Below are 26,864 nucleotides of genomic sequence, written 5' to 3'. Positions count from 1 at the left end.
TTTTCTAGAGTTAGTAGCACAACTATAGGTAAGTATTCTAAAATTCACATGCTTTCTCAAATTATCTTGAAAAAAATCACTGTCCCTCATGGGCATTTGGGGTAGGGTGAATGGTCCAAACCTGAGGTCACTTGGATGCCGATGCACCTCTCCTAGTTCAGCATGAGCTGTAGCAATGTACTGCAACTACTCCCTGCCCTTGTCAACCCAGTGGTCCCTGACATAATGAACAGCAGTTAGAGTGCATGCAGACTACAACTCAGTGGGCCACAAACCACAGGAAATGCTCATTTACTTTGTTGTTCCTCATGTCTGCTTATCATAGGGCAGCCCTGGCTGACACATATTAACAGTATAGCCCAGAAAGCTCTCACCTTCCCCACTCAGCTGTCTCTTAGAAGGTAACAACAACTGGAGCTGCTTTAAGTGAGCATGTAACCAATTATTTAAGGTCTATGTATGACCTAATCAAACCTTCTATTTGCTTTTTTTGAAATTGCGGCTGTACACCATAGTTTCATTGAACTACAACACTGCATGTGAAGCAGAAGCTTTACCAAGTTTTTTTAGGTAAGGTTGTATTATCCCCATTAAATTTGGGGTGATGTCTGCCACCCAATCCATTCAGCTGTGGATGGAGTCTCCTAGCCTGTGTACTGCTTTTGGGGAGATTAAGGGTGAGCATTGACTTATTCAGTGTGTTATATTTAACAGCCTATAAACAGCAGTGCTAGCCAGAGCTTTAGCATTTTATGTGTCAAAGCAGGAGCAAGCACCTAGTCTCTTTATTATAACAAAGTGATTGATTGCTGGCCAGGATTGCAACTGTTCTAAATAACTGTCCACAGTGAAATGGACTGAAAACTAAACAATCCAGTAAATATTTATGTAGGAAGACAACTGTTGCAGCCACAAGATGCACATGGTGTTGGAACACTTTTATTGTTCACATTGCTACTTCCTACTAAAATCAAACATTTAAACTAACTAGCTGCACAACCTCAGCCTCAGCTCATAAGGTTATGAATCAGCTTCCTACTGTTAAATAGCTCAATATAGCATGAATACAAGTCCCTGAAAGAAAACAGTTACATCTCTCCAATAATACTTCCATAAAAGTACATAACTTTAAAATGGCCAACCGGAGCAGGACCTGGATTCTGGTCCCAGCACTCACTGCAGAGCTAGCAGACTCTTCTATCCAGCAGAAAGTTTACAGGAGGTGCCGTCACCCTGGCTTGCTGCAGTTAGTGTTATTCTTCATTTGGAAATAATCCCTTTGCTCTGTCCAATTTATCCAGCACCTCACTATAAAGACCAATCATCTGGGGAACATAACCACCAACAGCCCTCTGAGTGGACAAAGAAAAACAAAGCTCTGCCATTCCATTAGAGGGGAAGGAGCAGGGACCAGAGCCTGTTCTTACAACCTGAACTACACACTGGTCTACACACAGGTTTTTTAACCAGTTTAACTGTATCCGTTTAGAAAGGGATTAGTTAAACCAGTGCAGCCCACCCCTTTAATATGCATACGTTTATACCGATGTAAAGGTGCGTATAGCCGTAAAACTTTCAACTGCAGCCATACTAGGGAATGCACCAATTTAACTCTATCTGTTTCTGTAACTGACATAATTAAATTGGTACAAAAACTACTGACCAGCTCCCAACTAGTCACTGTTAAGCTGGAGCCAGTCTAGGGTTGTGTGCAAGATAATGCATGACGACTGCACACATCAGTCGTCTATAAATTGCTGCAGTAGGGATGGGCAGCTCTAAGAGCATCTGTTACCCAAAAGTAACAAAGCAGCAGAAAGAGACTTACCTGGCAAAGTGCTAGGAAAAGCTATACCGCTTTCAGAGTTGATCACTGAAGTGTTCTGCACTGCAGAATCATGCCTGGTCTACATCAGAAGTTGCACTGGTTTCACTAAAGGTAGGCTGCTGCAGTGATTTAGTTACATCATTTTATGCCAGGCTTATAGCAGTTTAATTTGGTTTAAACCTATTTTAGAGCATTTTCACACAAAGTCACCCTAGTTTAATTAAATCAGTGCAACATCCCACCTTTAGTGACACTGGTGCTATTTGTGTGTATAGAAAACCCCTTTGTTTTCTTTTTAATTCTTCAAAGCACCTGCCTTTTTGCAGAATGCCCTCCCGGCCTGTACATTTCTACAATTAGTTGTATTGCTTCTGTTTCACTGCTTATAGATGCATGAATGTGGTGTGTTAGATGACCATAGAATTGCTCTGCCATTGCTGAAATGTGCTCAGTACTGTGGTGAGAGGCTCAGTTAAGTGCTGGACAATCTTATTTAAAAAAGAGAGATAACTGCTTGGGAAGGCAGTGAATGGGGAAGAGAACTGTTTCCCTGTTTCTGTCAGATTTCATAGTAATAGAATATAAGGCCAGAAAAGACAATGGCGATCAGCCAATCTGACCTCCTGCACAACACCTGTCAGATAACTTTACCCAGATTTTTTCCCCTACCTCTCATTTTCAAACTTTTATTCTTTTCCCTAACAGTTTCTGCCATGATCCTAAGATTCCTGAGGCCACTCATACTGAACACAACACCACACCATGACAGAATACAAGCTTTGCCTCAGTGAGGGTCACACTGGTAGCTTGTCCAAAGCTGTGCCTAAAATGGAGCAGAGGGCAACTGTCCTCATCATGGATAGAGTGGTGCAGCCTGCAGAGATGACAGGTGTCTCCATCTTTATCTGAGCAGCTAGCTACACTGCATGCTGGGATCTGAAGTCTTCATGCCTCCCACATGTATATGAAATGTACCCCACTGTCAAATACTGTGATAGCATATAGTGTGCAGGCTGCAGTTTGGCCACCTTGCACAAAAAGCCAGCGTATAGCCAAAGATTTGCACACAGCCTCCAAGCACACTAGTATCAGGACAGTTTTCTCCCCCCTGCCTTCTGCTCACACTCACCTGACTTTCATAGCTGCTCTTCAGGGATCTCAAATGATTCAGAAAGCGCATTCCCAGCCCACACCAATGCTCAGCCTCCTTGTATTTACCAACACTGTACTGAAATATTCCTGTGTTCCAGGCTCTGGTCATCAGCCAAAGAGTCTCCAACTCTGGATAATCCTCCTAAAGTAGCCAGCAAGGAGAAGAAACAGGCCAAAGATTGGGCTTTTCAATCCTAAAGATGCCTGGTCTATGGTGCATAAGAGCAGTGTTTCTCAACCTTTTAAGTAGCAAGTACCCCCTAACTTCTGAAAATTTTACTAAGTACCCCAACACTCAATTTTCCATGGGGTTTTATATTTACAGACTAATGTGAGCCATATGTTGGAAGAGAGCTGAGTATATAAGGCTGTGATATGACAGATGTCAGTTCTAGTGTGGGTAGGATTACCACCTTTACACCAGGGGTGCACAACTCAAGTATGTACCTGGGCTATTGGTGATGTTGGCCAAAGCTAGGAGGCTTTATGGGGTATGTCAATACTGGAGAATATAAAGCACCGCGCCAATTTTTTTGCCATAGTTTTAAGAGGAGTAAGGGGTGTTTTTCCCTGGGTACCCCCTGCCTGTGTCTTGTGTACCCCTGCGGGTATGCGTACCACAGGTTGAGAAACTATGCATTAGAGTTTATTACTAGAACAGAGAAACAGAAAGGAGTTCTTCAACCTGGGCATGCAAAAGCCAGAATTCCCTATGGTCTATCCCATAATTCACCACTCACTTGCACCACTTCCAAACTCCTCAATGCCAATGTGGATGTAGAATGCAGTATTCTTAAATGCTGTTAGTGCAGAACATACAATACAATCCTGTGGTCCTGGGAGTGACAGCATGGATGGCTGACTGTGGCAGGAGAACTTGCATATCAAAGTAGTGCATGCACTACTGTGATCTATTTGCAGAGCAAATGAAATCACAGCAGCTACATTTTGGGGCTCATTCAACAAGCACTGAATGGTGGGAACTGATGGTTATGCAGACCTGGCATGACCTGCAGTGGTTTCAGAACTTTAGAGTGTCAAAGACCATATCCCTGGAGTGGTGTACCAAACTAGACTCTGCCCTGCAGCACAGGAACACCAGGATGAGTGCTGCCCTTACTGGCAATCACCACATGGAAGCTTGAAAGCCTGCTAGCAGCTATTGGGAAACTAATTCAGTGTGGAAAAAATCAACAAATTCATCCTCATCATGATGCTCCTTCCTGATCCTGCTCACTGATGTTGAATAAGGGGCATATTGCTTAGCTTATTTTCATCCATGAGATACTAAAGCCAAATCTTGCTTTGGAACCATGGTATCAGCTATTTTCACTGTCTGGTTTATACTTCAGACCTGCCAAGAAGGCACAGAAAACTAGGGGGGATTAACAAGGCCTGAATAGAAGAAAGGTTTCACTCTCCAATAGTCCAGTCCCCATGGAGACATGGTTCTGGAAAGTATGTGCAGTACAGCAAGTACTGACAGCAGGAAAAAACACTTCCAGGTCATTTGGAAAAGAGGAATTTAATAAACCCACAAGGAAATTTAATAAACAGATGATTCATCAGTGACAACATTGCAAGTCAAATTTCACCCAGCCTCCAATTGAGGACTGGAGAAGGGCAAACATAGTACCTCTATCTTTAAAAGGGGAAGCAAAGATAACTCAGGGAATTTATAGACTCAACAGCCTAATGGATACCTGGAAAGATTATTAAGCAATAACTTTGTAAGAATATAGAGGATGATATGAAAAAAATCATGTTGAACCAACTTACTTTCCTTCTTTGACAGGGTACCTGGCCTAGTGGATAGGAGGACTGCAGTAGACATGATATATCTTGATTTTAGCAAGGCTTTTGACACAGTCCCACATGACATTCACCTAAGCAACTATGGAATTGTCGTCTAGATAAAATTATAAGGTGGGTGCACAACTGGTTGACAGAGTGTATTCTAAGACTAGTTATGAATGGTTCACTGTCAAACTGGGAGGCGTATCTAGTGGAGATCCATTCTGGGTCTGACACTATTCAATATTTAAATTGATGACTTGGATAATGGAGTGGAGAGTATGCTTATAAAACTTGTAGCTGACACCAATGTTGGAAGGGTTGCAAGCATTTAGGAGGCCAGGATTAGAATTCAGAAGAAACTTGACAAATTGGATAATTGGTCTGAAATCAACAAGATGAAATACAATAAAGACAAGTTCAAAATACTACATGTAGGAAGAAAAAAAATCAAATGGCACAACTACAAAATGGGAAATAAGTGGCTAGGTGGTAGTACTGCTGAAGAGAATCTGGAAGTTATAGTGGATCACAAATTGAATATGAGTCAACAGTGTGATGCAGTTGTGAAAAAGGGCTTATATCATTCTGAGTGTATTAACTAGAATGTCATTCGTAAGACACAGGAGGCAATTGTTCTGCTCTATTTAGCATTGGTGAAGCCTCAGCTGGAGAACTGCATCCAGTTCTGGGCACTACACTTTAAGAAAGATATGGACAAACTAGAGAAAATCCAGAGCACAGCAATAAAATGATAAAAGTTTTAGAAAACCTGATTGTGCAGGAAGGCTAAAAAAACTGAGCTTGTTTAGTCTTGAGAAAAGACAATTAAAGGTGAATCCTGGTAACAGTCTTCAAATGTGTTAAGGCTGTTATAAAGAAGACAGTAATAGATTGTTCTCCGTGTCCACTGAAGGTAGGTTAAGAAGTAATGGACTTAAATTGCAGCAAGGGAGATTTAGGAAAGCTTTCTAACTATAAGGATAGTTAAACACTGAAATAAGCTTCTAAGAGAGGCTGTGGAATCCCCATCATTGGAGACTTTTAAGAAACAGGTGCACAGACACCTGTCAGGGATGGTCTAGGTTTACTTTGTCCTGCCTCAGCGCAGGGGACTGGACTAGATGCCCTCTTCAGATCCCTTCGGGCCCTAAATTTCTATGATTCTATGATCTGGAATGGCACGTTACATTTGCAAAGGAAGGTTTTGTCTGAGAATGGAGGGATATATACTCCAACTTCAGACAATTTCTAAACCAAGCGCTGAAAACACAGCTTAAAATGTCTCAAAAAACCCCACAAAAGCCAGGACACTCCCAGTTAAATCATAAGAATCCAAGAGCTGTTCACTTTGAGGTGCCCTCACCCTCTGGGAAGGTGCTTGCTCCACGTGAGAGCCGAAATATTTTTAGGTTTGTTTATTGATTGCTCTCATTCTGGTGAAGATTTTTTAAACTTGCTCAGAATCATTTCAATCTCTTGTTTTTCTGTTCAACTTACTGTGGTGCCTACAATACTCAGAGCATCTTCAAAGTAGCCCCACACCTCCTCCAGTACACAAGCATCTGTGTCTATCACTCCAGTTGGCAGAGAAAGGTTAATCAAGCTGTGCAGACATTTGCTGGGAATCAAAACAGAGCAATAGAAGAAACTTATTGAACACCACATGGATATGCATCTTTGATTACTCAGCAAAGCACCAGGCATAGAGCAAACTAGCTGAGTTTTAATAGCAGCAGCATGCATGTACCTGATGGTTACCAACCTGGCGTCTGCACTTCACTGCTTTGTACCTTACCCATTTCTGAGAGCAGAAGGACATCCTTGCCCTGTGTCTGATCTCATTCCTGTAGTGTAGGGATGAGAGGGAGCAGCTACTGTGTATTAGGGGTTGTCCCACTGAAATGATGGGGACAGCAGATATTTTTATCTCAATCCCACTAAGAGGAAGCTATCTATAGGGTCATGCATGTCTTACTGCCCTTTGAAATAAAGGAAGATAGCAGCAAACACACACACCTTGAAATGGTTCTTTCTGCTCATTAAGGGAAAAGGCAACTCCTTCATGATAACTCATCCTGGAGTTTAGCAGAAAGTGATTCACAGAGCATTGTCATGGCAGTTCAGTGCAGGGGAAGCAAAAGGGGGAAGACCGTTACACAGACACATCAGAGGGGAAAGGATGCCAGGCAGTATTTCAGTTTCCATATACAGGAGGTACCACGGGGAGCTGGTTATTCAGCACCAATATATCATATATTTGCCATAGTATCTTACAGCTAACTCAACTCCAAGCCCATGTGGGCTTTCCCCTCAGCCCTCTATTCTCCTCACTTAATGTATTTTGAGAGGACTACATCACGCCCAACCAGCTGCAGGACGACCTATGGAGCACAGCCTCATCACAGGATAATGCCAACACTACTTAGTGGCGTTTATTTGTATCTAATCTTCTTCAATGGCTTAGTCACCACTGGGGATGTAAATTGTGTTAGAAAGTGTGTTAAGTAAACAGATTTTATTTAACGTTCTTGTTAAACACCACAAGTGTCAACAAAGTAGTTGTGCTGAAAAAAGTGTTGACTAGTCATGGGTAACCTTAAAAGGATAGTGTTGTCCATTTGTAGTAGCAGATATCGGAGCTTTGCCGCAGGTTAATTTCCCACTGAAAGGGGATTTGGTGTCATGGAGTCAGGGTATTTTGTGTGTAATTTATTGACTTACAAAATGTACACAAGTCCTGTTTACCTTGAGCAGAGGCAGCAACCTGTTTACCTGCAGCAACCTCAGCCACTACTGTCCTGTCACCAAGCAGACGCTCGCTCTCGTTCACTAATTTACTTCGCACACTCTGTTCTGTTCTTATCCTAAGCCTTAGAGCCTTTTATCTTAGACATCCATAGCCCAAAACTGCTTGCCCTGGACTGCATGATCTAGCACAATGGACCTGGACATGAATTCTTTTAGTTTTAGTTTTTCAAGTGCTTGCTCATGTCGATCCCAAGTAGGTGACTCCCAAGCTAGACTGTAGGAGATGGGGTCGGACTTCAAAACCCTGCAGATTGAAGCACTGCTCTGCAGAAAGCAGCATCGTCTCTGGCATGCTGAGTAATATTGTATTGAACAGCAAAGGTATGAATGGCCATGTTGCAGCTCTACAAATGTCCTGGATTGGTACTTGGGCCAGGGATGCTGTGGAGGACACTTGTGCTCTTGTGGAATGGGCTGTTGACATTGAGACAGGCACATTCATCAAGTCGTAACGAGCCCTGATATTCAAAGTGATCCATGAAGAAATCCTTTGAGAAGAAACAGTTAGCCTCTTCATTCTATCTGCTACTGCTGTGAAAAGCTGAGTTGTTTTCCTGTACGGTCTAGTTCTTTCAACATAAAAGACCAAGGCACTCCTGACATCTAGTGAATCCTGTCTATGCTTCCAACTGTTAGAGTGTGGTTTCGGGTACAAAACCGGGCGGAATATGTCATGGTTCACATGGAACTGGGAAACCACCTTTGGAAGGAAAGCTGGATGAGGATGAAGTTGAACTTTATTCTTGAAGAAAGTTGTATAGGGAGATTCCAACATGAGCGCCTTGAGCTTAGATACCTTTCTGGCCAAAGTCACGGCTACCAGGAAGGCCACCTTCCAGGAAAGAGTGAGCAAGTTGCCAAAGGCTCAAATGGCAGTCCCGACAGTCTTGACAGTACAAGGCTAAGGTCCCATTGGACACAATACTCCAAATGCAGCCTCACCAATGCCAAATAGAGGGAAATAATCACTTCCTGAGATCTTCTGGCAATGCTCCTACTAATGCAGCCCAATATGCTATTAGCCTTCTTGACAACCAGGGCACTCTGCTGACTCATATCTAGCTTCTTATCCACTGTAACCCTCAGGTCCTTTTCTGCAGAATTGCTGCTTAGCTTGGCGGTCCCCGGTCTGTAGCTGTGCATGGGATTCTTCCTTCCTAAGTGAAGGACTCCGCACTTGTCCTTGCTGAACCTCATCAGATTTCTTTTGACCCAATCCTCCAATTTGTCTATGTCACTCTGTATCCTATCCCTACCTTCCAAGGTATCTACCATTCCCCCCACTTGTAACTTAGGAAGGAACTGCTGAGGCTGTCAGCCAACACATTCTGAGCTTCTAGGTAGGATGCTTCCAGGTGTATTGATCGGGAGATGCAGAAGTCCCACAGTCTGAGGGCTTCTTGGCACAGGAGAGAGGAGCATGCTCCATCCTGTCTGTTTACATAAAACATCACTATTGTACTGTCTGTCAAGACCGATACCCACATGCCTTCCAGGTGACCTTGGAAGGCCTGACAGGCCAGGTGTACCACCCTCAGTTTTCTTACATTGACGTGAAGTAGTTCTGCATGGGACCAAAGTCTTTGGGTCCTGAGCCCCCCTAAATATGCTCCCCAGACCATCACTGAAGCATCCCTCACTAGACACAATGAGGGGCAAGATGCAGAGAAAGGTACTCCTGCATGTACCATTTGTGGGTTGGGCCACCAATTTAGGGTCTAACACCAAAAGAGGAAGCGAGACTACTCTATGTTGTCCCAAGCTGGATGGTACACTGAGGCTAGCCATGCTTTCAGCGGCCTGAGGCATAGCCTAGCATGCTGAATTATGTATGTGCATGCAGGAACTATTGCCATAAACTTGGTGAATGCACAAGGGGCCGCAGATAGTCCAAAGGGCAGGACTGTGAACTGACAGACTACAAAGCGGAGGAATCTCCTGTGGCTCGGGAAGATGGCCACATGTAAGTACATGTCCTTTAAATTGAGGGAAGCATACCAATCGCTCAGATCCAGAGAGGGGATAATGGAGGCCAATGAGACCATGCGGAATCTCAACTTCTTCATGAATTTGTTGAGGTTTCACAGGTCAAGAATGGGTCTGAGCCTGCCCTTGGCTTTCAGGATTAGGAAGTAATGGGAATAGAATCTCTTGCCCCTTAGCTCCCAAGGAACCTCTTCCACTGCTCCCATTCTTAAGAGAGCTTGCATCTCTTATAGTAGAGTTTGCTTGTGAGAGGGGTCGTTGAAGAGGACGGGGAGGGTGGGGGATGGGAAGGCGGGAGGGAAGAAAATTGGAGTGAGTATCCCAGTTTCACTGTGTGTAGAATCCAGCAGTCTGACATGATCTGGGACCATGTACGGTAGAAGTGGGACAGACAGTCTGAAAATAAAAGTGGGGGTGGATCCAAGACTCTGATTGCTGCGCTGTCGTCAGGCGCACCTAAGAAAGTTTTGCTTGGGACTAGAGGATTGTCTCACCTGCCCAGAATCCTGGCTGGAGGAGGGTTGGGGAGGCCTCCTTCTGTGATTTCTACCCCTTCTTCAGCTAGGGTCTTGCCTAGGCTGGCTTTTGATAGAACCTAGGCATGGGCTGAGGCTTAAAATGCCTCCTTTGGAGTGCTAGGGTGAGAAGGCCCAAGGACTTCAGAGTAGCCCAAGAGTCCTTTAGGCTATGCAGCTTAGAGCCAGTCTGTTAAGAAAATAGGGCTGGGCCTTTGAAAGGGAGGTTTTGAATTGTCAGCTGGACTCGTGAGGGAGGCCCAAGGCCTGTAGCTAGGAGCTTCTCCTCATGGTTACACCAGATGACATGGTTCTGAGCTGCTGCATCTGCTACGTCCAGTGCCACCTGGAGTAAGGCCTTCGCCACAATCTTACTCTCTTGTACCAGGGCTGTGAATTCAGTCTTGGAGTTCTGTGGTACTGACTCCGTGAATTTGGCCATGGATTCCCAGGAATTGAATGCGTACCTGGCTTTGGAGCCTTCTCTGGTGTCATGCGGAAAACTCCCAACAGCATGTGATGGTCGGGCTCTAGTGTCGGAGACAAGCGAGAGTGACCTCCCCAAATGGGACCCTTGCACCCTTGGTGGAATGCCCACAGGGGTCCAGATTGACCATTGGGCCAGCATCTGCCATTAGGGAGGCCATGGCACTGAAAGGGGGTGTGACACCTCGACCCTCTGGCATCTGCTTGAGTGGTGCCAGCTGCCCCTTGAAGTATATGACTGCCTCAGAGTCAGAGGAAGACCACTCACTCCCGGGAGAGCATGGTGGAGCGGTGCCAGAGAGTGCTGGAGAGTGCTGACATGGAGAAGGAACCCTTACTATTATGGACAGTTTGCCCTTAGATGGCACCATGGCTTTTCTCAGAGCCAGTTGTCTGGGATCCTGTTCCCGGTCCCGCTTGCGAGAGGGTGATGGTGTCGTGCCTTCGATGAGCTCCCTCATCGCCTCGAAAGTCTCCAGCATAGAGGGAAGCTGCAACTCTCTCCTCGCATCTCTCCCTCGGCAGAGAGTCCAAGCACCCTGGACTCGAACAGGACCCTCCATGAGGCCAGAGTCGATGGTGTTGCACACAAGGATATGAGACTGGAATGGCACGGGTCGCACTTTGCTTGAGCCTTTACACCCAGATGACTTTGGCTTCGGCAAGCATTCCCGTCCATCTTCTTTTGATTTTTGCATGGTATCAGGGATTGGGAGCAGTGCCATGCTTCATTGCATGCCAAGTCCCTCACTGCCAAGAGTCCCTAGGCATAGAGTCCTTTCTCGGTGCCGTATCCCTTACTGACGCTGATGAATTTCGCACTGACACCAAAGTGCTCAGTATTGGCTCCACCAGACTTTGCTCCGTGGGTCGGAGAGCCGACTCCATAAGTAAAAATGTAAGTGTCCAACTTCTTTCCTTTTGGGTCCTGAAAAACAAGGTTACTTACCAGTAACTGTTGTTCTTCAAGATGTGTTGCTCTTATCCATTCCAATACAGGTGAGTGCACGCCACCGTGCACTGGTTCCCGGAACTTTTTCCCCCTTAGCAGACCCTGTAGGGTCGACCTAGGCGCCTCCTGGAGTATCGTGCTCATGCTGCGGTATATGAGGCACCGCCGACCCTGCAGGCCCTCAGTCCCTTCTTTCTGCCGACTCCGACAGCGGGGACGGAGGATGGGTGTGGAATGGATATGACCAACACATCTCGAAGAACAACAGTTACTGGTAAGTAACCTTGTTTTCTACTTCGAGTGATTGCTCACATCCATTCCAATATAGGTGATTAAATAGACATACCTTGGAGGTGGGTAGGAGTAATCCGTGAGCTGCTCTCATCAGCACGGCCCTGCGAACCCCGCATCCTCTCTCACCTGCTGCACGATGGCGTGTGGGACGTAAAGGTGTGGACCGACAACCAGGTGGCTGCTTTGCAATGTCCTGCAGGGCCACTCGTCCCAGGAAGGCTGCCGACGAGGCCTGGGCTCTGGTTGAGTGCGCTGACACAGCTCCTGGAAGCAGTACCTTCACTTGATCATAGCAGCACCTGATGCAGGCGGTGATCCAGGCGGAGATGCGCTGCGTGGAGACAGGTGAGCCCTTCATCTGGTCCACCCTAGAGAACAGAGCCTTCTCCTTTGCCGGGACCAAGAGAGGCTTACGGGTAAGAGGCAGAGGCAGGGCCAACAGGTTCTTCACTGCCTGAAATGCCTCTGGCGTCAATGGCACCATGAGCTGGAGAGATCCCCTTCTGCTCCCAGGAGTCGGGGGTGACTCTCTCAGTGGGCTCACACTCCTGCATAGCGAGCTCCTCTCCTGCTGTCCCTCAGCCGGCTGATCTAATATGGGTTCCATTCTCAACCCCGCATCCCTGGTTTTCTTTGGGAGCAGCCCCTGTCGGATTACTGTTTCTTCTCCTTCTTCTTTGTCGGAGAAGAAAAAGAGGTCTGAAGCCGGTGGGGCGCTCTGCATCGACGCAATGCTCAGCACTGATGTATAGCAGTAACCATGCACGGAGGCGTGCACACACCTAGAATGGAATCGACATGAGCAAGCATTCGAAGAAGAACCATTGTGCTCATTACTAGTTCTATCAAGTACCTAAGATGTTGCTGGGTGCCTCACAGTCATAATAAAGACAGGTTCTTGCCCCAAAAGGCAAAAAACAGAAAGCACAAGGAAAGGGATCTAACATGCAAACAACAATTATTTCCTTTATATGCCTTCCTTCCCTACCAGTCCCTCATTGGAACAGTTTGACATACATCCAGGATAAATAGTGTCCAGTGAATGGGATATATGACCACCTGACTGCATGTGCACATTTCCAGCCTCAGTCCTTCTAGCAGTAATTGATGTGAACACTAACCTGACTCTCACAGCATCAATGTCTTCCTCTTTCCTATGAAGGGTCAGAGCGCTCTTGAGGGCCCTCTTACACACAGAGGGAAAATGGGCAGGAGACTCCATTGCTAACGCTTGAAAAACAAAAGAACATGGAGCTGGAAAAAGAAATGACCAATTTCAGACCACCCACTCATGGGTCACTGCACTGTTTCTGGGTCCTCCATGATAAATGAATATATCTAGATTTGTGCAACAGGAATGCTATTTCATAAGCAGCCATTTTATTCTTGTCCTGCAGAGTTGCTCAGTACCAGCAACTGCAGGTGCAGAACACAAGCCAGCATGGCTTTACTTCTTTCTTGTCATAAAATCATAAATGACTGCTGCAGAGCTTAAGAAAATAGGTTCTGTAGTTAATGAGAGTTCCCTTTGTTGGCTAGCAACTTCTGCTGCAGCAACACAAAAATACTGAGGTGTCTTACATTAACAATGGCTATTCTATTTTTGGTTTTGTTTTACATTTCCTGGCAATACCATGGCTGATTTAAAAACAAACAAACAGAAATGTAGACTCTAGGAGTCATTCCCTGATCAACTCTTATAGCTTCAAAATAAGTGAAATGTAAACAATTTGTCATTTTGGCTCTACAATTCTCCCTCACCTTCCTCAAAGTCCATTCTAAATGCTCAAGTTCCAGAAGGCATGGCTAAAGCTTTGTGCGGAGGACGAAGAACAGTACAGCAAGTGCCAGTTACAAGCTTCTGCACTATCTTTAGACTTTAAATCAAGACTGGACGTCTTCTGAAGGATCTGCTCTAGCTCAACAAGAAGTTATTGGACTGGATGCAGGAATCACTAGGGGACATGGTCTGGCCTGTGTCAGGCAGGAGGTCAGAATAAGCAATTATAAGGATCCCTTCTGGCCTTAAACTCTATGAAAAGTTCTTGGATTTTTGAGATGGTAGGAGTCCGTAAAGCACTAGATCACCTCCCATCTGTATCACCAACAGTTTGATACTTCCAAATATGGAGATCTCTGGATACTGCCATGATCACAGATAGCTCCTCCAAGGGACAAAGCACGTCTGGATTTTGCATAGATTTCATAGCTGTAGAGCATCAGAGCATAATCCTACCCATGCCAAATGAAAGAGAAAGAATATAATCAGATGCAGCCATGGCCAAGTTTCTTTAAATGACCTTCAAAACTGTGGAAATGTAAACAGGGCCCTTACAAGCTATGGTTTCCAGCGCCTTAGTCTCTATTTGTGGCAGTTCCCATACTGACTCCAGTAGGCTGTCCAGTTCTGGATCATTGAGTTTGGCTCTTGCTTCAAACTCATAAAGCAGCAGCAATGTATCTGTTGGGTCTTTGGAGAAATCTCCTGCAGAGGAGAGACAGTATTGCCTGTTATTTGTCAATCTGTTACAGTCAGCTTATGAAATGAAGCTGCAAGGTACAGCTTTGCCTTCGGTTATCAGGAAAACCCTTAAACCAGGGCACTGAGACTTAACAGTAAGGAACAAACTATGAGGTTTACTGATCATGTTTGCACTGCATGACTACACACACAACAGATTAAACTCCTGAAATTTTCTCCCAGCAATAATGAAGCTCAGTGTTATGTCTGGGGTAGATTATCTTTGGTTGTTCCAAAATCCTGTACAGAAATCTGGAGTGAATAATCGCTCATGCATTACACCAACATGGAGAGGACTACCTCAAAAGCAAGTAACTCTCTTAACATTTCAATGTGACAGGCACTTTTTGCTCTGCAGAATCGGGAAAGTCTTTTGTGAAGAAAAGTAGATGACTCTTTCAGAGCTGGAGGACAGCTTCCTAACTGTAAAGGGACCCTTAATTAGAAAGCTCTGACAGACTGGGATTGTGACCTATTTTCTTCATGCTTTAACAATCAGAACAACTTAAATATTAATCATTAGAATCAAATTCTGGCCTCACAGATGTGTGCACCACTCCCATTAGAGGCATAATTTGTTCCTAAAATTAAATATTAAGCAATAAATGTATTCCATTTATTAAATGGGTATTGAAGTCAAATAGAAAATGAGCAATAGCCTTAGTTGCTAGGCTTCCATACTGCTGCTTCTACAAAGGGCATTGCTTTTAAGCAGTATGGTAGCTCAGAAATGCTCATTTTCATTAAAAATGTCCCTTTCTATCAGATAGTTCACACTGTATAGAGCTGGTGCACTAGGCAAAATAATGGCAGCTTCACAATCAGAGTTTAAAATATTGTTCTATATATTATAAAAAGAGTAGAATAACCACTCAGTATAACCTCTCCGTAATAATAATCAGGTGCTAAGAGGAATGCTAGCAGTACCTTCCTTCAGGAGACCTTGTAGCCATGATACTACAATCTTGTAAAGGAAACTGAAAAACGATTAGATTGTCATTTGTATATTTAATGCAATTAGCTCACAAAGGCTTATCTGATAACAATGCAATGCACAAAAAAGGAAATGTTCTCCCTAATTGGGCAGACGCTTTGCAATTTATGCAATGCATATTACCATCCCTAAATGGTCTCCAAGATTCACTTCAACATGGTATCCTGTTTGCTCACTTACTCATCAGCAAGGCATTGCCAGGCAAAACGCTTCACTAGTGCCAAGTGTGCTGGCAATTGGCCCTGCAAGCTTAAATTGTATTGGTCTTGTGAGCTAAACAATGAATTTAAGACTCAGAAGGGAGGTTCTATGAAGACAGACAAAATTCTTCATGTAAATTAAGTTCCAGGAGAAATGTGACTGCATCTCTCCTGATAGACTTTATTTTATTGGAATGAAGGAAGATCTGCAGCTCCCCACACCATTCTAGTCATCACAATCCCAGGAGTTACAAGAAAGATGGCATTAGCCAAATATCTGACAATGTAATTTTTTTAAATCTTGATTTAATCTTGCTGTCTTGCATGAGACTGTTCTGGCATCAGTTCTAATCACTTCTTTCACTGACTTCATGACTGGCTGCTAGCTCTAAACTTCTCTCATCCATTTACTGCAAAGCTCCAAGGCAGAAGCAGAGTTGGAGATTCCGACAAAAAAGATGCCTGAGCCATCTGAAAGCATTTTAGTTCTATTCAGCTAAAGGGGGTTTTATACACTACTGTGGCCTCTACCCCGCTTGTATATATTATAAAAACAAATCTATCTATATAAGAATATGCACAATGTACAGGAGTATCCTCTCTAAATCCCTTTGCTGGCTTCTCGGCATCCTCCATCTCAACTTCAAGCTTCTGATCCTCACCTGGAAGGGTAAGCACAATCCTCCTTGGCTACATTTTTTTGTCTCGTCTCTTACTATGGACCCTCCATTCCGTCTAGCTGAGATATACTCCCTTTGCATCCTCCTTCTTATCCCACATTTGTATCTTCTTCCTTGTTTTCCCCTACACCTGAAACTCCTTCCCTGTCCCAGTGGACTAGACATCCTACATCTTGTTATCCAAACTCCTCCCTAAATCTCACTTCTTCTGTCACACACACCAATATTATTGACCCATTTAAGCTTATAGCAAACCTCTGCACTGTGCCTATAACTTCCCTCTGGTCCCCTACAACTGTAAGTGTCTGCATCATCTTGCTTCTGCACTGAGAATGAGAGTTCCACAAAACAGGACCCAAATTTTCCTCTCTGTTTTGCACAGGGCCAACCATAGAGATGGCATTTAAATTAATAGTAATATTAGAAGTTATAACATTTTAAATCCAGGAATAAGTCCCTGTCTAATCAGTAGCATTTTCCTAGTGCCAGAAGAGACTGCTGCCACTGCCTTCTTCTGAGGCTTGGCTATGAAGTGGAATCACCTGATCTCCTGCATGTTCACTTCAGAACAACAAGCATAACAATAATACTTAGCATTTATATAATGCATGTTATTCATAGAGCTCAAAGAACTTTACAAAGATGAATAAGTATAATTATCCCCATATTATAGATGAGGAAACTAAGGCACAAAGAGTTGAACTGACATACCCAAGGTCAGACAGTGAGTCAACAGCAGAGCAGGAAACAATGAGGATTTCCTCTAATGTACAACAATGAGCCTGAGCCTGCAGCTTTTACTCAGGCATAACTCCCACTGAAGTCAATGCAGCAAGGTCTGCAGGATTCTGCTCAAAAATGATTTCTTAGAACACAAACCACAAATAGTCCAACTGTGGGTTTGGGGAGTCAGTGCTTAAGAGCATGTTGCCTGTAAGCCTCACCAGGAATTTGCTGAACAGGAGAGACTGGACTAGAAAGCATTTTCCAAAGTTCTCAGGCATTATCATACACTATAATATAGTGCAAGTCCCATTAACTGAGCATCTCCTATGGTTGTGGGTAATAGGGTGTTCAATTCTTGTCCTTTAAAGAGCAATTTTGAAAGCTTTAGGAGAAGAATTAGTCCAATCAAACAGTGGGTAACATTGTTACTTTTCCCACTTACACTAACTATTTTGAGCATCTTAGTCCACCATAATGAACGCTCAATGGCAAGGGGAAATTTACACTAACATCTTATACTTATTCTATTATCTGCAGGTTGTCTCCAGTAGAACAACACACCAATCCACAAAGGCTTTTCTTTTAGCCTTCTTGAATGCTCTTCCTGCTGGAGATCCAGAGAAGAAAAGGCATCGATCAGTTCTTTTGCTGTTGGTACAGTACCTAATCCCTGAATTTGAGTCCTAATGTGACACTCTAGTTAAATTGGGAAATCTAAGCATTTTTTCTAATGTTGAACTGCACAGTATATGGAAGCAGGTTTGGTAGAGTGAACTTTGTTTTAAAGAACCTGGGAATTTTTGTACGGCTGCTCTACATTCATTGGCCAGTCCATAAAATTAATCTGACACATCTGAATTCCAAACCTGCTGAATTAGACAGCATCTAGACAATGAAAAAGCCAGCACAGACACACAAAAATCATTGTGCTGCTGTCCTCTCTAGTTCTGACATCAAATCATTTTGTAATACAGCAGTTTCAACACTTCTTAATTGGAAAGAGCAGTTCCTTGATACCCAGATTTTCAATCATCAAAGTGATAAGACATACTTGCTCTAAGTACTGCAATACTACATATTCAACGGCATTTGGTTACAGAATTTCTAGCTTACCTGTGAGCTTCAGAACATTCCAGATCTCTCTGCATGCCTGGATGTGCTGAAGGGCCTGAGACAGAAGTTCAATCTATTTCATGAAATTAATACATTATTTTTAAACTAGGTTTTTAAAAAGAAACATGGCTATAAATTTCACAGAGGACTACTGTAAAAAAGCCTCTAGAGTACCTGGTTGCATAATAAATAAAAAGCCAAGCTAACTTAAATGCATCATCTGCACCCAGTTTTCTTTCTCTTTTTTTTTAAGCGTGACCTCTACACCCTTCAAAGCATCAAGGATCCTTGACACTTGAGACTCCATTAGTCCAGGCACAGAGCACTAAGATGACTCTAAGGCAGTGTTTCTCAATTATATTTCGCCGCGGCACCCTTGCGCGGCCATGCGATACCCTCCGCCGACAAGTCCAGGAAATCATCCCCTTTTCGGCAGCACAGTGTAGGCTGGTTTTGACAGCGCGCTCTGTAAGCAGTTTCCGGTGGCGCGATCAGCTGTTCGGCGGTGCATTCACATCGGTTTGGCGGCGCCATCAGCTGTTCGGCGGCGCACAAGTTGTGTTGATTTCAGCAGCATGGTTCCGCTTTTTCGCGGAACCCTTCAACTCAGCCCGTGGAACCCCAGGGTTCCGCAGAACACTATTTGAGAAATACTGCTCTAAGGGACATGGCTTAGACGAACCATCAGCCAAAAAACATTGCTACTGAGTGGTGCAAGACTCTTGCAGCCTGACTGTCTAGTGAGCAAGAGACTCGTTTCAGAATTCTGAAACCAAGTACCCAGCACAGCAGTAACACAGCGCACTCACTATAACCTGCACTGGAATGAGAAATTGAACTTAAGGGCTCTGGCAGAGTAACAGAGGGCATTATCACCTACATTTGTACCAGAAATCAAACCCTGGAATCCAGAATGATATTATCACCTGACACCATACAAAGTTGTAAAAAGGGGCATGCAGAGGTTGCAGACAAAATGAGAGCAACTAGCAGCATTGGTCTGTTCTGCATGGCTGGGCTCTCAATCCTTGTCAAAGAGGTGCAAAGGCAAGATCATAGTGTCACAATTGGGGCCAGTACTCACAGGAGAGTCATTCCCAGAGTGTTTTTTAAAAAGAAACCTATTTCTGTGAAGTGTTCTCTGCGGAAAAGACAATGGCCCCAGTACTGAACCCTGCTCAGCAAATCTTTGCATTCATCACCACTCAGCAGACTTCTGTACTTCTTCCACAACCTATTAACGTGAATATTCTCCTCGGGGGTATGTGTATGTATCAGAAAATAAAAATTATGACCTTCATGATATTCATATCATCAAACTCAGCAACTGCATAATCCTATTGCTAGAGTCTTAATCTATCTGTTCCACCATGGTTTGCCATCATCCCTCCTTATATGTTATCTTAATGTAGATTGTAACATTAACTCCTTGGGGCAGGGACACTGGCCCAGATTCTCTGCTCGTGTAGATCCATTTAATTCAACAAAATCAATTTATAGCAGCTGAGGTTTTGGTCCAATATCTTACATTGTCTATAAAGCAACATGCACATTTACTCTTAAGTATATTCAATATTGTGAAAGGCTTATATTTTCAAGCTCCCATCATTCATGAAATAACTGATAATTTAACACTGAAAGAAGCTATGTTTAGGGTACATTAAAAGCCAGATGTTCACATGACCTGTATGTAAAGGGCCAGTTAACACAACAGCACTCTACCTGTTCAGTGAGTGTTAAACTACATCTCCCCATTTCCAAATCAATGGCAGCAGCCAACAGCAAGCATGTCTTCTGGGCAATCAGAACAGCTTTATCAGACGGACAAAACTGGGAGAACTAAAATAGAAACGTGAATGGACAGTGAAAATACTGCTGCGTCATTGCCAGCAATCAACGAATTAAAAAAAACCATTTTCTACTACAGTGATGAAAAGGAAGCAGCTTACTTATCATTTCCATTTTTCCTTTCCTTACCATTGTTTGTGACACTTTTCCAGAGGCTCAAATACCATTTCCTTCCCTCCCACTCATTTTTTTCCACCTGAAGATCACTGATTACGTCACTTCTGTTGAAGCTGATCTGGGGGACAAGTATTACTTGAAGGGACACAAGGCAGGAGAGATAGAATCTTTTATTGGACTGGTCAGAGACACAAGTTTTCGAGCTTACACAGAACTCTTCTTCAGGTCCAGGTAAGCTCAAAAGCTTGTCTCTCTCACCAACAGAAGTTGGTCCAATAAAAGATATTACCTCACCCACCTTGTCTCTGTAATACCCTGGAACCAACATGGCTACAACAGCACATACATTAAAGGGATACTCTCAGTCATTCTTTTATATTTTTCCTGTATTGATAAGCTCTCAAAAGCTCAAAATCACTTTCTCCTTTTCTTACAGGCAACACTGATTGAGCCCATGTTCTGTATAGCATTAAAATTAATACATATGTTTCTTGTTTACAGGGACATTATACAACTTCCAAATATACCTCCCTGTTCTGAAAATGACAACACTTATTTTAAACGTGTCTTTAGTATGCAAAAGGCTCTCACCTCCCAAACAAGGGCTGTAAATGCAGATCTGCCAAGTCTCATTATTTCCAGGGTAGACTCCCTTATTTTGAATTTATTTTAAGACAGTTTTTAAAGTCTATATGTCAGATTCTGATTCATTACAGCAGTGAAAATCTGGAATAACTGTACAGATTTCAGTGAAATTATACCAGATTTAGACCAGTGCAAATTAAATTATCCCAAATTCTCTCTTACGTTGACAGATATTCATTCAGTCCTTATTTTTAAGGCGCTTAACCCTTTGTTCCCAGGATTCCTGAGAGCCTAAAACTCTGGGATGAGGACCAAAACTACAACACAATGAAACTGCAAAGGGAAGGCTCATCTGTGAAACGGACAGACTTTCTCAGCCGCCAATCTCAAACTGTGGAACAAACTCTCACAGGAGCTAAGGACCATCATAAACCTCATGCTCCTTCTAGTCCTGATGCAAGGTACAATTCTATCTGCCTTGCTAATATAAACACAGAGCAAAGTGTACATTTAACGTATTGAATTGCTTTGAAAAATAGAAATAATCCTCAGGCACAGAAAATCTCCTCCTTGGGAAAAGGAATACAGAAAGAATGAACCACATGACAGGTACTAGTCACATCACTTATGATACTTCTGGAAGGTGCTCAGTGACCACAGTGATGAGAGTCCTATTAGAACCTGAATAGAATTCAAGTATGTGATTCACTGAGAATTTTGAAATCTCCACAAGTCAGTTGTCCCAGCCTGATATCCCTACAATGGTCTGAAAATCAGAGTCTTTTGAAAATGCAATGAAAAATAATCTCTGATGAGATTCTGATTCTCACACATATGCTGTGCCCTCACTGGGAGGTGCTGGAGAAGGACACATTTATCACAATATCTTGGGGTAACAGATACTGCGGGTCCATTCATCCCAGCAGGTGTTGGACATTATAGTAACTGCAGGACTTCACACTATTTCAGACCCGCACAAAATAGTAGCTCTTCGTTATTTAAATTATTCAGTAAAGTCAAAGATATCTGGAAATATACTTCCCCTCATAAAACAGCAGTGGTCAGATTTTGGGCCTAAACTATATGTCTATGTTCTTCTCACAGCTAAAGAAGCCTTTGATTGCCTATCTTTACAGGTAGAGCAGAAAACATTGCACTTGCTCTGCAATCAGGATTGACAGATGGCTGTGCTGTTTTGAAGATAAAAAGTATTCCTGGAACCCTGCTTTTAATTTCAGCCTCAGGTCACAAAAGTATTCAGGTACCTGGTTGGGAGGAACCTGTCCTGTATAAACCCCAGTTCTATAGAGAGGAATTGTGTATAGACCAGACTTTGTGTAATTGTAATACAACATATTTCTGGCATATTTTATACATAATGAAGTGTAAGTTTATTTGGATAATTACAGGAGTGTGAATAAGCAAATATTACTCACCTTGTGCAGTAAATGGATTTCTTTGAGATGTGTGACCCTATGGGTGCAGCACTCCAAGCATACTCACACCATAGGCACCTTTAATCAGAGATTTTTGGTGGTAGTGCCTATTCAGCCCATGCATGTACCCTATGCTTCCTCATTCTCCACTCCGAGGCTATATAGGGCTGCATGGGCAAACCACCCTCAATTCCTTCTCTACCACAAGGTCCCCAGAGGTTTCTCCAAAGCAGAGGGGAAGGAGGGTGGATCATGGAGCACCCATAGGGGGACACATCTCCAGTTACTGCACAGGGTGAGTTACCACTCCTTCTTCTTTCAGTAGTGCCCCTATGGTGCTTACCAAGCAGTACCCCCAGCTGGAGAAGGAAGCATCAGCGCCAAGTCCAGACCTAAGACAACACAGCATTTCCAACAGCAGCATAAGATCCAGAAGACTGGACCACTGCATTATGCTGGGAGAAGGTAAGTATGGAAGACCAAGTAGCAGCTATACAAAATGTCCAGAATATGGACATTCTTGAGTAATGCCAAAGAAGTAGATAGAGATCTTCTAGAATAGGCTAACACCCTAAAAGGAAGCTGCATATCTGAAGATTTATAGCACAATACGATACAGTCAGAGATCCACCTAGACAAACTCTGAGTGGAAATCACTGAACCTCTTGATCTATCTGCAATAGCCACAAACAGTTTGGGTGATTTACTAAATGACTTAGTTCTGTCTAAATAAAAGGTTAACATTCTCCTAACATCAGAAGTGTGCAAAACTGCCTCCTGTCTCGACTGATAAGGCATAGGGGAAAAAACAGAAGGCGGATAACCTGGTTGATATGAAACTCATACGACACATTGGCTAAAAATTTAGGATGTGGACATAACAAAACTTTGTCCTTGAAAAATACTGTAAATGGAGAGTCTGCCATAAGTAAGGATACAATTCTGTCATGGAGGTCACGGATTCTGTGACTTTCCAGGATCTTCAGGAACTCTTCTGGGGCAAGGGCTGGAGCAACTATCAGCCCCAGGGCTACAGAGCAGCGGCTGCCAGAACAGCTAACTAGCGGCCAGCCCTGGAGCCACCAAACAGCTGACTGGTGGCCAGCACCAGGCCTGCTAGAGCAGCTGTCCCTGTACTTTTAGAGGTGGAATGCTTTGATGAGGCAGTGTCCTCCTTGTGTGGCACCAAAAGTTTTGGGACCGAGACATGCTTGGTGCCCTTTTTTTCTGCTGACCCCGGAACCCCAGGTATAGGCTCCATACTGAGAGTGTCTGGAGCCTCAGCCATATCCAGTGTGAGACGTGAGGTCTCCAAAGCAGTCTTGCTTTCTGGGGACCAAGGTCTTTTTTTTTTTAAGGTGAACTTTTTCTGTCGAGAATGTCTTCGGCTTCTATGGGTCTTCTCCATGGATTTATCTTGGGTACACCCAATTGAACATGACAAAGTTGACAGGGTACTGTGTTCACTCAGCAACTGATGTCTGGGGGGGACCTCCTGGCCTGGATCTGAGGCTGGTTGGAGGGAAGGCTCCATGTCCTGCTATGAGTGCAGGGAACTGGACTAGAAGACCGCACGAGGTCCCTTCCAGTCCTACGATTCTATGATTCTATTATTAAAAGTCTCACTCTTAGCGCCTGATTTTTAATTGCACTGTCCTTAAAAGCAGTGCAAATAGAATACTTTTGCTGGATATGAGACTCTCCCAATCAACAGATACAACAAGAATGTCTGTCACTGATTGGGATGCCCTCCCGGCAAGAAATGAACCACTTCATGCCTGGCAAGCCTGGCATACCTCAGAACAACAGTATGTAAGAAGAGAATGTTCCCCCCTCCCAAAAGGAGAAAGGGATCAGGAGAAAGTCCCCCTAAATTCCTAAATAAAAAGTAAATAATAGAACTAAAACAATAGGGTGACTAGGATAAGTCAGGCACATGAATGCTCATCAGGCAGAGAAGAAACTGTGGGTGGTTCACCCATACAGCCCTATACAGCCTCAGAGTGAGACACAAGGAAGCATAATGTGAATGCGCGGGCCAAACAGGCACCATCACCAAAAACCTCCTATTAAAGGTGCAAAGGGTGTAAGTACACCTGAAGTGGAACACCTATAGGGACATTACTTTAGGAACTGATTATTAAAAGTTTATTTATTGAGCTATCATGAGTATGTCATTGATAACTACATTAATATGCTACTGAATGGATGATGGTTGAATCTCAACTATTAGGTTCTTAGTAATCAATAGAGGGAATAATCATTCCCTCGATCTGCTGGCAATAGTCCTGCTAATGCAGCCCAATATACCATTAGTCATCTTGGCAACAAGGACACACTGTTGACTCATATCAAGCTTATTGTCCACTGTAACCCCCAAGTCCTTTTCTGCAGAACTGCTGTTTAGCCAGTTGGTCCCCAGTCTGTAGCAATGCATGGGATTCTTCCGTCCTAAGTGCAGGATTCTGCACTTCCTCTTGTTGAAACTCATCAGATTTCTTTTGGCCAAATCCCCAATTTGTCTAGGTCTTTCTGTATCCTAACCCTGCCCTCCAGTGTATCTACCTCTCCCCCCTCTCCCCGCAATAATGTCATCTGCTAAATTGCTAAGGGTGCAATGCACTCCATCCTCCAGATCAGCGGTTCTCAACCTTTTTTTCCCGAGTACCACTCGGGTCAGGTACAGTCAGGTCAAGTAACTGAGTACCACTCGGGAAAAAAAGGGGGGGGACTTGCAGCGGCGTTTCGCGGCAGCGGTGTTTCGCGGCGGGGGGCACTTTCGGCAGCAGCGGGTTACATGGGGGGAACGATGCCCTCCGCCAAAACCCTTCCGCCGTTTGCCCCTTTTCGGCAGCAGAGTTTCCCGAGGGTGGACGGGCACTTCCAACAGCGGCGCAGTTCGGCTCGCGTACCACCCAGCCTTCCTCGGAGTACCACTGCTTAATGAAGATGTTGAACAAAACCAGCCTCAGGACCAACCCCTGGGGCACTCCACTTGTTACTGACTGCCAACTAGACATCGAGCCATTGATCACTACCTGCTGAGCCCAATAATCTAGTCAGCTTTCTGTCCACCTTATAGTCCATTCATCCAACTCATACTTCTTTAACTTGCTGGCAAGAATTAGGTGTAGTTCAGTGGATAATACATATTAATTAAACCAGAGGATTATTTATAACATTAGAGGTCTAACAACTTTGTGGTCCCTCTCTAATAACATGTACATAAACCATTATGTTAATGGGAGTTCTGCATGCAGAGGAGGTGGAGAACAGTTGTCTATGTAATAGATTTGCATCAGTGGCATAGTTGCCAAACCTCAGTAATCACCTGGTGGTAGAAATTGTCCCTTTAATTGAAATATTTTGAATCCCATTTTTTAAATCACATAATGTAAAGTATGACTATCATTCTGAAATCTGAAGTAGTGACTGGATTTCCTCTGTGTGACAAAGACATCTAATCCTAAGGGTACCCAAGTGAAGCTCTCTATGGAAAGATTTGATGTATTTGTTTGGAGTTTGTAACAAAACCAGATGCACTTCATCATCCATCACATCACGGACAATACTAGCTAGAGCACATACCTTGAATGACAGTACCAAGAAATCCCTCATAGTTCCTAGGCAGTTGTCAAATTGTATAGCCAAGTTCCAAGCTAATAAAATCAATAAGACAAGAGATCAGAATAAAAACCTCCAGCCTGGTATAGTCTGTGCCAATCTCCCAATCTCCGGTGACTGGCATATCAGGCTCAGTATTACATTTTAACAATATAAATACCAGGGGCTCATTTAACAATAGCAGGAAACACAGTCAGTAGTTGCTATTAATATAGATTATTCATGATTTCAAATCAATTATTTCCAGATCACCAAATGTCAGTTCTTCAAACATGAGCTTTTTATTTCCAACCCTTTGCTCCTTTTCTCCCTCTGTTTACATGCTGGCCATGCTTCTTACCTATTTTTCTAAACCAGTGAGCCTCCTGGGTCCTCATGTGCAGTGTCATATTCCCTTCTGTGAAAGGCTCAGCAAGTCTCTGATGTGCTGCAGAAACATGTCATTTGACAGATAGAAAGCTTTTCCTGAGCAGAACAACTGCATTTCTTATGCCCAATATTGACTACAAAACACATTAAGGTGCTTCAGAAATCTAAGTAATTCAGCACGTGGGGTACCACACACAGGTTTGATCTAATATTTTAGAGAGAGCTCATAGAAAACCATTAGAATGTGCCTAAACTAACATTTCCAACTAGATAGGTAGGATTGTCACAGGGGACAGACAAACAAAATGTATCATGCCCCTTCACCAAGAAATTCATTGACATTGGGGCCCAACTGAGGTCTGTGGGATTTGGCTTAATCTGATGGAAGGAGGTTGGGGCAAGAAAATTAATCCCCTCAACCACCTGAGATACTATTCTTAGGGTCCCACTCTTGCCTAGTGGAGGAAACTTCTTTTACTTGAGCTTCTCACTCTCCCTGACATAGTCATGGTGACTATAGCAGCTACAGGACTTAATGTATATTTTCTCATGAGCTACCCTTCCCAAGACAGGAAGAGAGGAGAGAAAAGGTCTAGTAAAAACAAAGGTTACTTACTGTAACTGGAAGTTCTTCTTATGGTCCCTATTCACATAAGATATGCATGCACACCATGTTCCCTAGCTTGGAGATTTTAGCAAGCAGCATCCATTGGTCCACAATGTGCAGCAGATCTCCTAGTGCTCTCAAGCAAGAGTGTAATAAGCAATAAGGGTCAACCCCCCTCCCCTCAGTTTCTCTTCTTACCATGAATCCAATCCAGAGCTGAAGTAGA

The 26,864-nt window shown here is 43.6% G+C and overlaps 1 protein-coding gene across 1 annotated transcript in view; it reads right to left on the bottom strand.

Annotated features, from left to right (window-relative positions):
* Positions 1-1,253: 1,253 nt before the first annotated feature.
* The window catches only part of TEX11 (testis expressed 11), a 100,069-nt gene continuing 74,458 nt past the window's right edge, over positions 1,254-26,864 (bottom strand). The window contains exons 20-28 of the mRNA XM_067547968.1: positions 26,003-26,089; positions 25,627-25,697; positions 19,775-19,891; positions 18,053-18,125; positions 14,154-14,303; positions 12,940-13,048; positions 6,275-6,395; positions 2,958-3,122; positions 1,254-1,325 (exon numbers count right to left, since the gene is read on the bottom strand). Of these exons, the coding sequence (XP_067404069.1) occupies positions 1,254-1,325; positions 2,958-3,122; positions 6,275-6,395; positions 12,940-13,048; positions 14,154-14,303; positions 18,053-18,125; positions 19,775-19,891; positions 25,627-25,697; positions 26,003-26,089 (965 nt within the window). The remainder of the gene's footprint in view (positions 1,326-2,957; positions 3,123-6,274; positions 6,396-12,939; positions 13,049-14,153; positions 14,304-18,052; positions 18,126-19,774; positions 19,892-25,626; positions 25,698-26,002; positions 26,090-26,864) is intronic.

The sequence above is a fragment of the Emydura macquarii genome, unplaced genomic scaffold (genome assembly GCF_026122565.2).
Source record: "Emydura macquarii macquarii isolate MOO-44397 ecotype Brisbane River unplaced genomic scaffold, CSIRO-AGI_Emac_v2 contig_1253, whole genome shotgun sequence".
Classification (NCBI taxonomy): Eukaryota; Metazoa; Chordata; order Testudines; family Chelidae; genus Emydura; species Emydura macquarii.
Note: the sequence above shows the minus strand (reverse complement) of the source record. Positions and strands in the feature narration are given on the sequence as shown.